This window comes from Erpetoichthys calabaricus, chromosome 12 (genome assembly GCF_900747795.2).
Source record: "Erpetoichthys calabaricus chromosome 12, fErpCal1.3, whole genome shotgun sequence".
Lineage (NCBI taxonomy): Eukaryota > Metazoa > Chordata > Cladistia > Polypteriformes > Polypteridae > Erpetoichthys > Erpetoichthys calabaricus.
The window spans coordinates 5,107,596-5,119,570 of record NC_041405.2 but is presented as its reverse complement, the minus strand read 5'-3'; the positions used below and the strand labels follow the sequence as shown (position 1 = coordinate 5,119,570).

The 11,975-nt window shown below is 42.9% G+C and overlaps 2 protein-coding genes across 3 annotated transcripts in view; one reads left to right on the top strand and one right to left on the bottom strand.

Annotated features, from left to right (window-relative positions):
* Positions 1–11,975, bottom strand: part of LOC114661759 (nicotinate-nucleotide pyrophosphorylase [carboxylating]-like) — a 188,100-nt gene that overhangs the window by 67,159 nt on the left and 108,966 nt on the right. The window lies entirely within an intron of this gene.
* pheta2 (PH domain containing endocytic trafficking adaptor 2) lies at positions 4,816–11,080 on the top strand. Of its 2 annotated transcripts, none has more exons than XM_028814953.2 (2): positions 4,816–5,289; positions 9,254–11,080. In XM_028814953.2, exon 2 carries the CDS (start codon positions 9,278–9,280, stop codon positions 9,932–9,934), a length of 657 nt encoding a protein of 218 aa, XP_028670786.1. In that variant the 5' UTR covers positions 4,816–5,289; positions 9,254–9,277; the 3' UTR covers positions 9,935–11,080. The 2 variants fall into 2 exon arrangements, with proteins under 2 accessions (XP_028670786.1, XP_028670785.1); XM_028814952.2 differs by having other exon boundaries at positions 9,251–11,079.

Sequence of the window (11,975 nt, the reverse complement as noted above, 5' to 3'; positions counted from 1 at the left end):
ATAAACATTTAAGACAAACTAATATTTTTAAATATGTATGTGAAGAAAACGGCAATAGATATTGTACACTGAATTATGCTATACCAGTAACGGCGTACTGCACGATAACGTGCAGTGAATACACTTGACTTGAGCATTCACAGTTTTCCTCCTCTTTCTCTGTATGTTTCTCATTTGTTTGCTCAGAGGGTGATGCGCTTGTTCCTTCCTGAGCAGCTCCTCTTGTCTCCACCCTAGTGGCCCGCTGCTTCTCTTCTTTTTTCAGCATCTTTTCGCGTTAAAACTGATTAAGTTAGTTTTTGTGTTGCAATTACTTAGTACGTTTTTCTTATTTTTTCACTTAAGTGCCACAATCTGCCTCAAGAATGATTTAAGATATGAAGAGGTAGGGGAAGTGACCGCGAAGGTGGTAGGGAATAAGAACGATGTACGTACGCATGCGCCGCACGGCCGCCCTGCTGCGTGCTGCCGAGAGTTGATTCTACAATAAAATAAAATAAAAATTAAAAGAGTCATAAAAATCATAACTCCGAAAGCGGATAGTAGACATCACGTAGTATATGTGTACCAAATTTCAGGTCAATCGGTGAAACGGTTTGTGAGCTACAGGTGATTTAAAATCCTTTACAGACAATCGAACAGCCAATAGCGTATTATATATAAAGATATTAATTGTCTTATATAGAACTGTTCTAGTTTTTGTCGCCTATTAGTATAAACGATGGGCCATCAAAAGAAAAAAAAAGAAAAATACTAATAAGAACACAATTTATTTATATGGCACCCTTCCTATGCCCAAAATTCAGAAAGAACAACAGGACTGATATAACATTGGCTACAAATAATATCTTCACTAAATAAAGATAAATACAGAATATGCAAAACATTCAAATAGAATAAAAGACAATTATCCAAACTAAAATACAACATATAATACTACAAAACAATCTGGAACAAATAACATAAATTGTGATAAAAATGCAAACCCTGAGTACCTAAACAGACAGAGGGGGTAAACTGAAAGAAGAGGTCTGTTTAATGTCCTCCTAAACGAATGAGTTAAAAACAAATGAGCGGAGTCAGCTGATCTCATTAATTGGGGGGGTCATTCCACAGTCAGGGCGCTATATAGAGCTGAAGACCCTGCTGTCACCCACAGAGTGCAGGTTAGTGGGGGGCACAGAATGAGAGGACCTTAGTGGGCAGGTCAATAACAGAATTTGATATTCAATCCTGTAAGACACAGGGAGCAGTGAAGGGGCAGCAGGATGGCTGGGATGTGCCCGCTGTTGGCGGTTCGTGTCAGGACTCTTGCAGTTGAGTTTTGAATCAGCTGGAGCTGTGATATATCATTAGATTCAAAGACAGATATCAATGTACTGTATTATCGATCACTTGACGTTCCCATGGACAACAGGTGAATGTCCACATCTGCAGGTACTCCATCTCTCCTTATAGCCCACCAATCATCTGCATATTAGGTGAGCACGTCACTTCAAATTTGCCCAGGGTTTGTGTGAGGGTGTTGGTGGGCACTGGGATGGATGTTCTCCCAGTCCAGGGTTTGCTTGTGCTGTGCGCTCAGCTGGGGTCCTCCCATTGGATTTTTTTTTTCCAATAGCGCCATCCAATAAGGTACGCACCGTCAATTTCGCTTTCCCGTCACAGTCTCCTGTTGGTCAGCTCTCGGTCTCAGTTTACTCAGCCTGAATTCTCACTTCCCGTTTGCTTCACTATTTTTGTTAATGATCAAATGTCAGTGGCTTCCTGCAGTTTCGTTCGCGAGTATTGAACAACAGGAGGAAGAATGTAACATTGTTTTAAGTATATCCGTATAATCCAGTTTAACGGCAATATTTGCATAATGAAGAACACACACACGCATGAGCGGTTCAAGCCTTTCACTTTTTGATCACTCACACCGGTGCCTGGAGTGAATCGGGGATGCATTTAGCAGTTGTCCGGAGCGCCGCAATATTCAAGCACACTGCACACAAAAAGACTCCAAGAGTCAGAGGGGCCACTTTAAGGGATCGTGTGATGTGCTGTCCAAAGAAATACAATCAAACTCGTATCGTTATTCACACAGCCGGCTCTGGCATATGACCCGGTCTATGACATGGGCTTCATAAAATGTAGGGTTATTGTAATTTTACCTGTTGATATGCTTTAACATAACATCCACCTTAATAAAATAACAAGCACCTGTGTATCTGTGTTGAGCTGCAATGCCTCTGTCATTCCAACAGATGGCTCATCACAAACATCTCTAGCATAATAATGCATTGCAGTTGTCATTCCAACAGATGATGCACCAGACACATTAACAATCTTTTTTGAATCCCATACCAAATTTCACATAACAGAAACAAATGCTTTTCATTTGTCTTTCAAATTGATAGCATATCTCAAATATTACCACTGCTTTTATGAATCCCGTCTCAAATGGCATATAACAATAACATATGTTTTGCATTTGTCATTCCAACAGATGGTGCATCACAAATACTAACATTGCTTTTACCACTCCCTTACCAAATGGCATATAAAATAAGACATATGCATTGCATTTGTCATTCTAACAGATGGTGCATCACAAATATTAACAGTTTTTATGAATCCCATACCAAATTTTGTATAACAGAGACATACACTTTGATTTGTCATTCCAATAGATTAAACATCACAAACTTGTGTAGTAATAAAATGCATTGCATTTGTCATTCCAACAGATGGCACATTACAAATATTAGCACTGCTTTTATGAATCCCATACCAAATGGCATATAACAAGACATTGTTTTGCATTTGTCATTCCAACAGATGGTGCATCACAAACATTAATACTGCTTTTACGAATCCCATACCAAATGACATCTAACAGAGATGTATGCATTGCATTATTCATTCCAACAGATGCAGCATCACAAAATTAACACTGCTTTTATGAATCCCATACCAAATAGGATATAACAGTGACATATGCATTCCAATAGATGGTGCATCACAAAAATTTGTAGTAATGCATTTTATTTCTACAAATGTTTGTGATGCACCACCTGTTGGACTGAGAAATTTAATGCATGCTATTACTACATGCCTTACAAAAAACATTCCAACAGATGGTGCACTACAAATCTTAATATTGAGGTCTATGTGGATTACTTAGATTTCAAGAATTCTTAGATGGGTAGCACATCTAGTTAAAAGCGTATAGTATAAAAAGTATTCACCCTCTTGGAGCTTATCACATTTTCTTATTATACCACATTGAATCTCAGTAGGTTTTCTGTAATTTGGCTTTTAGATGCTGATCAGCAGAAGCAGACTCTTTAATATCAAACTGAAAGCAGGTCTCCACAAAGTGATGTGGAGGTGAAGATCTGAGTTATGATAAAGACCTAAAAAACAAAACGGTCCAGTGCAGCACACGTAATTTGGATGGTAAAACAGAAGAAAGACTATCATCCTGGTTTGTGCATAGAATTTTGCATAGCAGTGTCAACACTTTCTAAAATCTGAAAAAGAAGAAATTTTTGACTTACTTTGGGAAGCCATCGGGCTGGATGGAGAAAGTGTACTGTTGCTGAAGGCCACACCAATATAAGGAAATGGCTCGTAAAAACCAAAACAAAAGTGTTCAACTGGAAAGCAAGACCATTCTGAAACAAAGTGTCATGAACATTTAATTTAATGGGAAACGTGATGGCAAAATGCAGGTGCCTGGAATGTTGGGGTGCATTCAGAACTGACTAAATGATTTACAAATGTCTGACACAGCAGACTCCTCTGCCTCTCCAGTAGGTATCTAAGGGTCACAAACAGCATATAACTTAGACATATGCTTTGCATTTGTAGATAGCACATCACAAACATTAACACTGATTTGATGAATCCTATATCAAATGGCATATAACAAAGACATATGATTTGCATTTGGCATTCCAACAGATGGTGTATCACAAATACTAACACTGCTTTTACAAATCCCTTAGCAAATGGCATATAAAAAGACATATGTTTTGCATTTGGCATTCCAACAGATGGTGCATCACAAATGCTAACACTGCTTTTTACAAATCCCTTAGCAAATGGCATATAAGACAAGACATATGCACTGCATTTGTCATTCTAACAGATGGTGCATCACAAATATTAACAATGTTTTTACAAATCCCATACCAGCTTTCACATAACAGGGATATATGCCAGGATTTGTCATTCCAAGAGTTGGCATGTCACAAACTTGTTCAGTAATAAAATGCATTGCATTTGTCTTTCCAACAGATCACAAATACTTGTTATAATGCATTTTATTACAACGTTTTGTGATGTGCCACCTGTTGAAATGACAAATGAAATGCATTTAATTACTACATGCTTTACAAAATACGTTCCAATAGATGGTGCACTGCAAACATTAATGCTGAGGTCCACGTTGATTAGAATTCAGCACCTCTTAGATGGGTAGCACAGCTAGTTCTGAGCTATAGAAAATGCTTATTTCGCTATTTAATTTAGAATTTCTTACACTGCCCCGCACTTTGTATGCTTGTGTTGTCTTTATGTTATGGTGCGTGAGCCAAATTCTTTGTATTGGGTACAACTGGCCAATTAATGTGACTCCGATACGAATGCGCTTCCTGAGCCTGAAATGTCCTTTTAGAAAGTGAGATTAAGGGCTTTGTAGTTAACGATCAGTGACGCCTTTCTTTATAACAGAAATGGAACTGTACAGAGATTTCCTTTTTTGGGTTACTGCCCTGACAACCACTCCGCACTAGGACCCTGGGCGTGCTGGCCGATGGATCTTCACACATTCAAATCCCCCAAGCAGGCATGAAAGTTGTTTCGGCGTGTGTCATGCAGGAAGAACGATCGTACTTTCTTTCTTTCTTTCTTTCTTTATCTGGCTGTTATTTCCGGGACTGATTAAGCGCCGCTGCCTGACTGGCTGCTGTGTCAGTGGAAACACCACATGCGAGCGCCATCAGACTGGGCATTGAAGGGCACAAGCGGGTAGAGGTGAATGACGGAGGTGACGAGTGGTGTAGGACTGGACGGGTTCGGACGGCACAAGCGACGTCCTGAAGCCGCGAGCTGCCCGACCTTCCTCTCACTTCGCCTTTTCTCGGCCCGCCCTCCCTCGATCCTCCCTCTCCGTCCCGGAAGTGCCGGCCAGGTGAAGCTCCGGCAGGTGAGGTTGTCGAGAGCTTTGTCAGTGCCACCATCGCGGAGGTGTGAGCGGAGAAGGCGACGTGGGCAGCGTAGAGTACGACTCGAGTTCAGGTATGTGGGCTGGAGCCGGTGGCGATGGCGGGTTGTTGGTAATGATGTTTAAAAGTGATTACAGATCCCAAACGCACATCACGCCGTCCACCATACATGTGGAGCTCTTGAAGTTGCTGCGTTGGTAAGGCAACCTGGCATGCAGCGTGCCCATTGTCTGTCTTATAAATAACAAATGAGGGATTTGTCAGTGAAGCGCCAGGGCTCGTTCTTTTTAAATTGGAATTTGTGTCAAGTTAGCAAAGACGTCGTGTAGGGAACTGTAAAGTGAAAACTGCGGGTATACTTGGAATAGTTTTGGACAGGTGAGCACCGCCTACTTGGTAAATGTCATCTTCTACCATGCAGCATGAGCCCTTGGACAGACTGGTTGCACCATCAGACGTTTTTTTGTTTGTTTGTTTTACTTTGACGTGATAAACCGAATTGCAAAACAAATATTAATACAGATAAGAAATGACATAGAGCGCCGGCCGGGGTGTAAAGTGTGCAAGCAATAATTCAACTCTGATGAACCAGCCGCTCTGAGCCTTCATCACATGCACATCAAAAACAGAATTTGATTTTAAAAACAGGTCAAGTAAAAATGAAATGATGTTAAAATATTTAGGCAAAGCCTTTTTATGGAGGAGTTAGTGTACGGGAGAGTGTACCTGCATTCTTGAGACATTTGCCTCTTAAACGGCACTTGACTTCGGGGTTGTGTGGTTGCTTGACAAGGCACCGTTTCATTTTGGGACGGGTTCTTAGCATGTGAAGCTGACTTTTTGGACTTTGAAAAGGTTCCTGATATGTGGACAAAATCGAACTCCATCCATCCAGCCATTTTCCAACCCGCTGAATCCGAACACAGGGTCACGGGGGTCTGCTGGAGCCAATCCCAGCCAACACAGGGCACAAGGCAGGAACCAATCCCGGGCAGGGTGCCAACCCACCGCAGGACACACACAAACACACCAAGCACACACTAGGGCCAATTTAGAATCGCCAATCCACCTAATCTGCATGTCTTTGGACTGTGGGAGGAAACCGGAGCGCCCGGAGGAAACCCACGCAGACACGGGGAGAACACAAACTCCACGCAGGGAGGACCCGGGAAGCGAACCCAGGTCTCCCAACTGCGAGGCAGCAGCGCTACCCACTGCGCCACCGTGCCGAAAATCGAACTCTCAAGTGTTTAATAGGTTACCTAATTAATGAATTACATTGGTATAGCGCCTTGTTAACCTAGAAGCCACTTCAGTAATCACCAATGTGCAGCACCCACCTGGAAGACGCGACGGCAGCCATTCTTGTGCCACAGTGAACTCACCACACATTTGGTGTCAGGTATAGTGAAGGGGTGACAGCGACAGTTAGTCATCTCTTGGGGAGCAGAACTTACAAAGCTGTGCTGGGCAATTTAGCCAGGGCATCGAGGGAACACTTAGGAAAGATGCCCAGGGATCATGTTACAACCCCAGAGTGTTAGGAACTACTGATGGATTCACCTTTGCGTTGAGAGTTGTATGGGCTGCAAGAAAAGGCAGACAACAGTCGGTTGGGTCCAATTATTTTATTCTTACACAAAGAAAGAAAAAGAAAGAAAGAAAGAAATGAAACAAGGAATCCAGTTTACTCTCTCCTTTACTCCGGTTACACTGCGTCTCCACACCAATATACAAAGATAATGGAGACACAGCAAAAGGGGCGTCACACGGGGATCCAACTTCTCCCTCTCTTTCTCTCATTTACTTCTAAGGAAATAAAACATCCAAATAAGATAACGCAATATTAAAATGAAAAACGCAGAAAACTAAAGCAATGTCGTTTCAAACGCCGTGATGTAAAAAACGCGGACCTTCCGAGTAGTGTAATCACTTGAAATATAAAGATAGATAGATAGATAGATAGATAGATAGATAGATAGATAGATAGATAGATAGATAGATAGATAGATAGATAGATAGATAGATAGATAGATAGATACTTTATTAATCCCAATGGGAAATTCACATTCTTCAGCAGCAGCATACTGATACAATAAATAATATTAAATTAAAGAATGATAATAATACAGGTGAAAAAAAAAAAAAAAAAAAAAAAAAAAAAAAAAAAAAAACAGACAATAAGTATGTATAATGTTAAATATTAACGTTTACCCCCCCCCTGGTGGAATTAAAGAGTCGCATAGTTTGGGGGAGGAACGATCTCCTCAATCTGTCTGTGGAGCAGGACAGTGACAGCAGTCTGTCGCTGAAGGTGCTCTTCTGTCTGGAGATGACATTATTTAGTGGATGCAGTGGATTCTCCATAATTGATAGGAGCCTGCTCAGCGCCCTTCGCTCTGCCACAGATGTTAAACTGTCCAGCTCCATGCCAACAATAGAGCCTGCCTTCCTCACCAGTTTGTCCAGGCGTGAGGCGTCTTTCCTCTTAATGCTGCCTCCCCAGCACACCACTGCGTAGAAGAGGGCACTCGCCACAACTGTTTGATAGAACATCTGCAGCATCTGCACATACGTGAAATAAAATGCTGCATATGATAATGTCGGTGTCTTTTATATTAAACGAAAAAAAGTTAAAATTCTCCAAAATGAATCAAAAGTAGAAAGAATTCAAAGAGAACGAGAGAGCTTGAGAAGCGCGTCTTACCCTTTCAGCGTCCTAACCGCGTCTGGCGCCCTCACTGAAGGAGCAGACGGGCACAGCGCTGGGGTGCAACGCCAATTAACGCCCCGCACGACAACACGGGGACGAACACTGGAAATTAATTTTATACATCCAACATGTAGATTTGGGGAAAGTTCGCCAACACTTGGCTCAACCTCTACCATAGGTGGTCTCCCATCCAAGTACTGGGGTGGGCCACAGAGGCTTAAACATACTAAGCAGGGCACAACCAGATGAAGAAAACCTGAACTGTGTCCGTGTGGCCGTATGCAGAGACAGGCCTGTTAACATCGGGAGCCCAGTGGGGATTCACAGCTCTGTTGTCATTTATTCACGGTTATTTATGTATTCCTGTGAAGATCTAAGGATGGAAGGTTCTTTATGTGGATGGCCTTTTAAATGGTTACCCCATGGCTTCACTGAACAACCACTTTGTCACTTTGAATTTTAAGAGTGTATCAGTACAACAGCAGAGCAGTATGGAGGAATTTTTCAGACAAAATTAAATAAATAAATGTGCTGTGAAATATGACAGTAAATAACATAATAACATGAAATGTGAGGATAAATAATTTAATGCGTCACGAAATATTTTGCTTGTTTCTTATGTCTTTTTATAATAATTTAATTGTTTCTTCATTTATTTATTCTAGTGACACGCATACAACATGAAATAAGCCTTAAAATGAAAATGATCACATTTCACTCATCAAATCGGGAGGGCGGGTCCAAACACGTTGTGTGTTCCGATTGGTGACTCATCCCCACACGCTTTTCTTGACTTGGGGGGGAAAAAAAGTTGCATCAGATAAAGAATGCAAGGAAAAAAATCTCTGCGAAGCGATGACTTTCATCCAAGAAACTCTGAACGTATCGCGAGGAGTCTGCATTTGAAGTGTCTGCCGTAAATGGGGCACTCGATGGCTGACGGCTTGCGGCCGGAGCGCCGCCTATGTTTCACCAATCAGAACACAGCACTCGCTAGAGCCCGCCCTCTCAACTTTGACGAGTCAAAGTGACAGCGCTCATTTCGGGGCTTATTTCATGTTGCACAGGTGTCGCTGAAATAACTAAATGAACAAATAATTAAATAAAATCAATAAATATATATTTTGTGACATATTTAATTATTTACACTCACATTACATGCTGTTATTTATGTATCGTTGCATTTCCAGTGCTTTTATTATTGATATTTATTTATGTCCAAAATATTCCTCCGTATAATGGCACGGGGCTAGATTAATCTGTAAACTCTAGGTGTCTCTGTTTGAGACATTAATTTAGCATTTTTATTTTTTCCCCCTAGCAGCAGGTGGTGCTGCCGGTTGCCACCATGAAGCTCCACGGGAAGCCGGTCATGCTGTATGCCACCAGCAAGACCCCGGTCGACAAAGAGGGTCACTTGTACAAGAAGGGCGAGCGTAACACCTCCTATCAGAAGCGCTGGTTCATACTGAAGGGCAACCTGTTGTTCTACTACGAGAAGCGGAGTGACCGCGAACCGCTGGGGGTCATCGTGCTGGAGGGCTGCTCCGTGCAGCTTTGTGAATCCAACGAAAACTACGCCTTTGACATCCGTTACGAGGGACCCGGGATCCGCACCTACAAGTTAGCAGCGGAGGACCAGTGTACGCAGGAAGCCTGGGTGAAAGCCCTGCTATGGGCGAACTTCAGTCGCTTGCGTATGCTGGTGCAGGATTTGGAGCGTACGTATGAACAAGTGCACGTGGACTCGGGACCCCGGCACCGGCTCACGGTCTTAGGTATCGAGAGTGAGCGGGTCACTACTCATCTGAGGCGGCCGGTGCACGGGGGAGCAGCCACGCATAAGCCAGGACCTTCCACTTTTACCAGCGAGCCGCTGGAAAACTTCGTAGAGCTGCACGAACGATACCGGAAAGAGGTCGACGCAGTCCGGCAGGAGTGGCTCAGCAAGCGGAACCAACAGCAGGGTGACCCACCTGTGGCTGACCTCGTCGATCTGAGCTGAGCTTGGATGTGGCGCCATCCATCCACTTCAGTGGGCGCGTTGAGCACTACAGAAATGAGCGCCATTTGGTTTGGGCTCTTTTGGACATTTGCTAAGGAAATTACATAAAAAGGGCTGCACTAAAGAAGGACGAATGCCCGATCCGGACTTTTGATTGGTTAATTATGGACTTAAAAGAAAAAAAAAAAACGCAGCCTGACCTCTGGCGCGGCGCTGGATGCCACGCCTCTTTTAGTCTGACGTGTTCCGTGTATATAAAAGGGGGCGCCCCCTACATGTCATTCAGCGACCTCACACTTGAACTCCGCTTTGGGGTCTTTTTCTTATTTGATCCAATCATGTGTAACCATTAGTATCATGTGACCTCCCGATGGTCTGCCTTTCACGATTGTCCGCTGCAATGACCACCCCGGCTTGAGGGGTACTGTGTAGGTCTGTGCTCTGAATGTCGGGTGACGTGTGGTTTTATTTCCTTAATTCATATAACATTTATTTTGGTGACAGTTTTGGAATAAATTAATTATGAATGTGGGGTTCTGCTCTTTTAGCGTCGTCTTCGGCTTGGGGTGCCAATGCCATTTTTTTAAATTTTATTTTATTTTTGCACTAAGCACGCGAGCGCCAGTGGGGATGATGGGGACTGCAATCCCCCCATGTCGTTCGTTCCTATCGGACGCTGGTCTGTTCGTCCAAAGCCAGTCGACATTTTGTATTTTCATGCCACGTCTTTTCTCCGGAGAGGCTCATGACGTCGGCACTGCTGACCAAACGATGGCTGCGGCGTTTTCAAGTTTTTCTTTGACATATTGACTCCTTTATTTTTTTCCCAACGGACGGAGTTCATCTCTTTGTAACTGACCTGTAAATGAAGCTGCGGACATTGTGTGAGACGGAGACTTGCTATTAATTTAAATCAAACGGCGCGTGCCTGATGTATTTATTCCTCGTGGTGTGTTCTGCACGTCATTGGCAGCTACGATTCCTGGTTTGAACCTGAGAGGCCAGGAACTGAAAGTCAGTCCATTATTCCTGTTTGCAATTCTCTAATGAATGTATATTGATTTTTTTTTTTGTATTAAAGCCTGATTAAAGGCCTATCCTAAATAAAGAATAATCAGTAAAAAAAAGCCATAACGCTGTGTATTTCTGGGCTGCTTTTCTTGCTGGCCTATTGGGTAGCAGCAACTTTAAAAAAATCAAACTATTTGCAGACGTGGTCTTTAAGTTCCTCTTTCTATTTTTGGTGTCAGCAACGGTTCACGCCGGCCTCCTAGTGCTGCTAAAGTGGCAGGGAGCAGTTCAAATCTAAAGCAGCTGTTGAATTTGAAGGGTCCCACAAATACGGCCCTCCTACACTCTTAGAAATCCAGTGGCACTTCACTTGGTTGTGTGGTGACACCGGTCGGGTCCTAATCCGTGGACAAACCCGACATCTTTAATGTGTAGCAGCTCAAGGAGATCAAGATAGTCTCGAACCCTTAGTTGTTTCACTAAGCTGTTCACATTCGCTCCTCATTATTTAAGCACCTGTTATGGATCTAAATTAGTAAAGATTCTTACTGCTGGGTTGTTTAGTGGGACTCAAAAGGGGTGATGAGTTTCTCGTGACCCCCTGTTGGGTTCTGGGCCACTGCTGGCAGGTTGTGAGTTGACATTTGTGCTCATTTGAGGGGAAAGCTGACTGTGACAAAAAAAAAAAACAAATGCTGGTCACCATACAGTTTAAAAATGTGAGTTTTTTGGTTGTGACCAGTAGGGGGCGTTTCAGCACCCAAACCCAACTGCACAAACACAAGTCCCGGATGTACACGCATGTATTTATTATAGAATTAATAACAAAGGCACAATAATATAATAGAATTCTGTGTTTCTCTTTCTCTGCACCACTCAGGCAAGCTTTGCCCCCTTTTCACCCGACTCCTTTTATCCTGGACACAGGGGTATCTCTGGTGCCAGGGCATAGCCCAAATGAAGCACTTCTGGATCAAACGGAAGTCCCATAAAGTAGGAATGATTAGTCCTGGCAGCTCCCCAAGGAGCC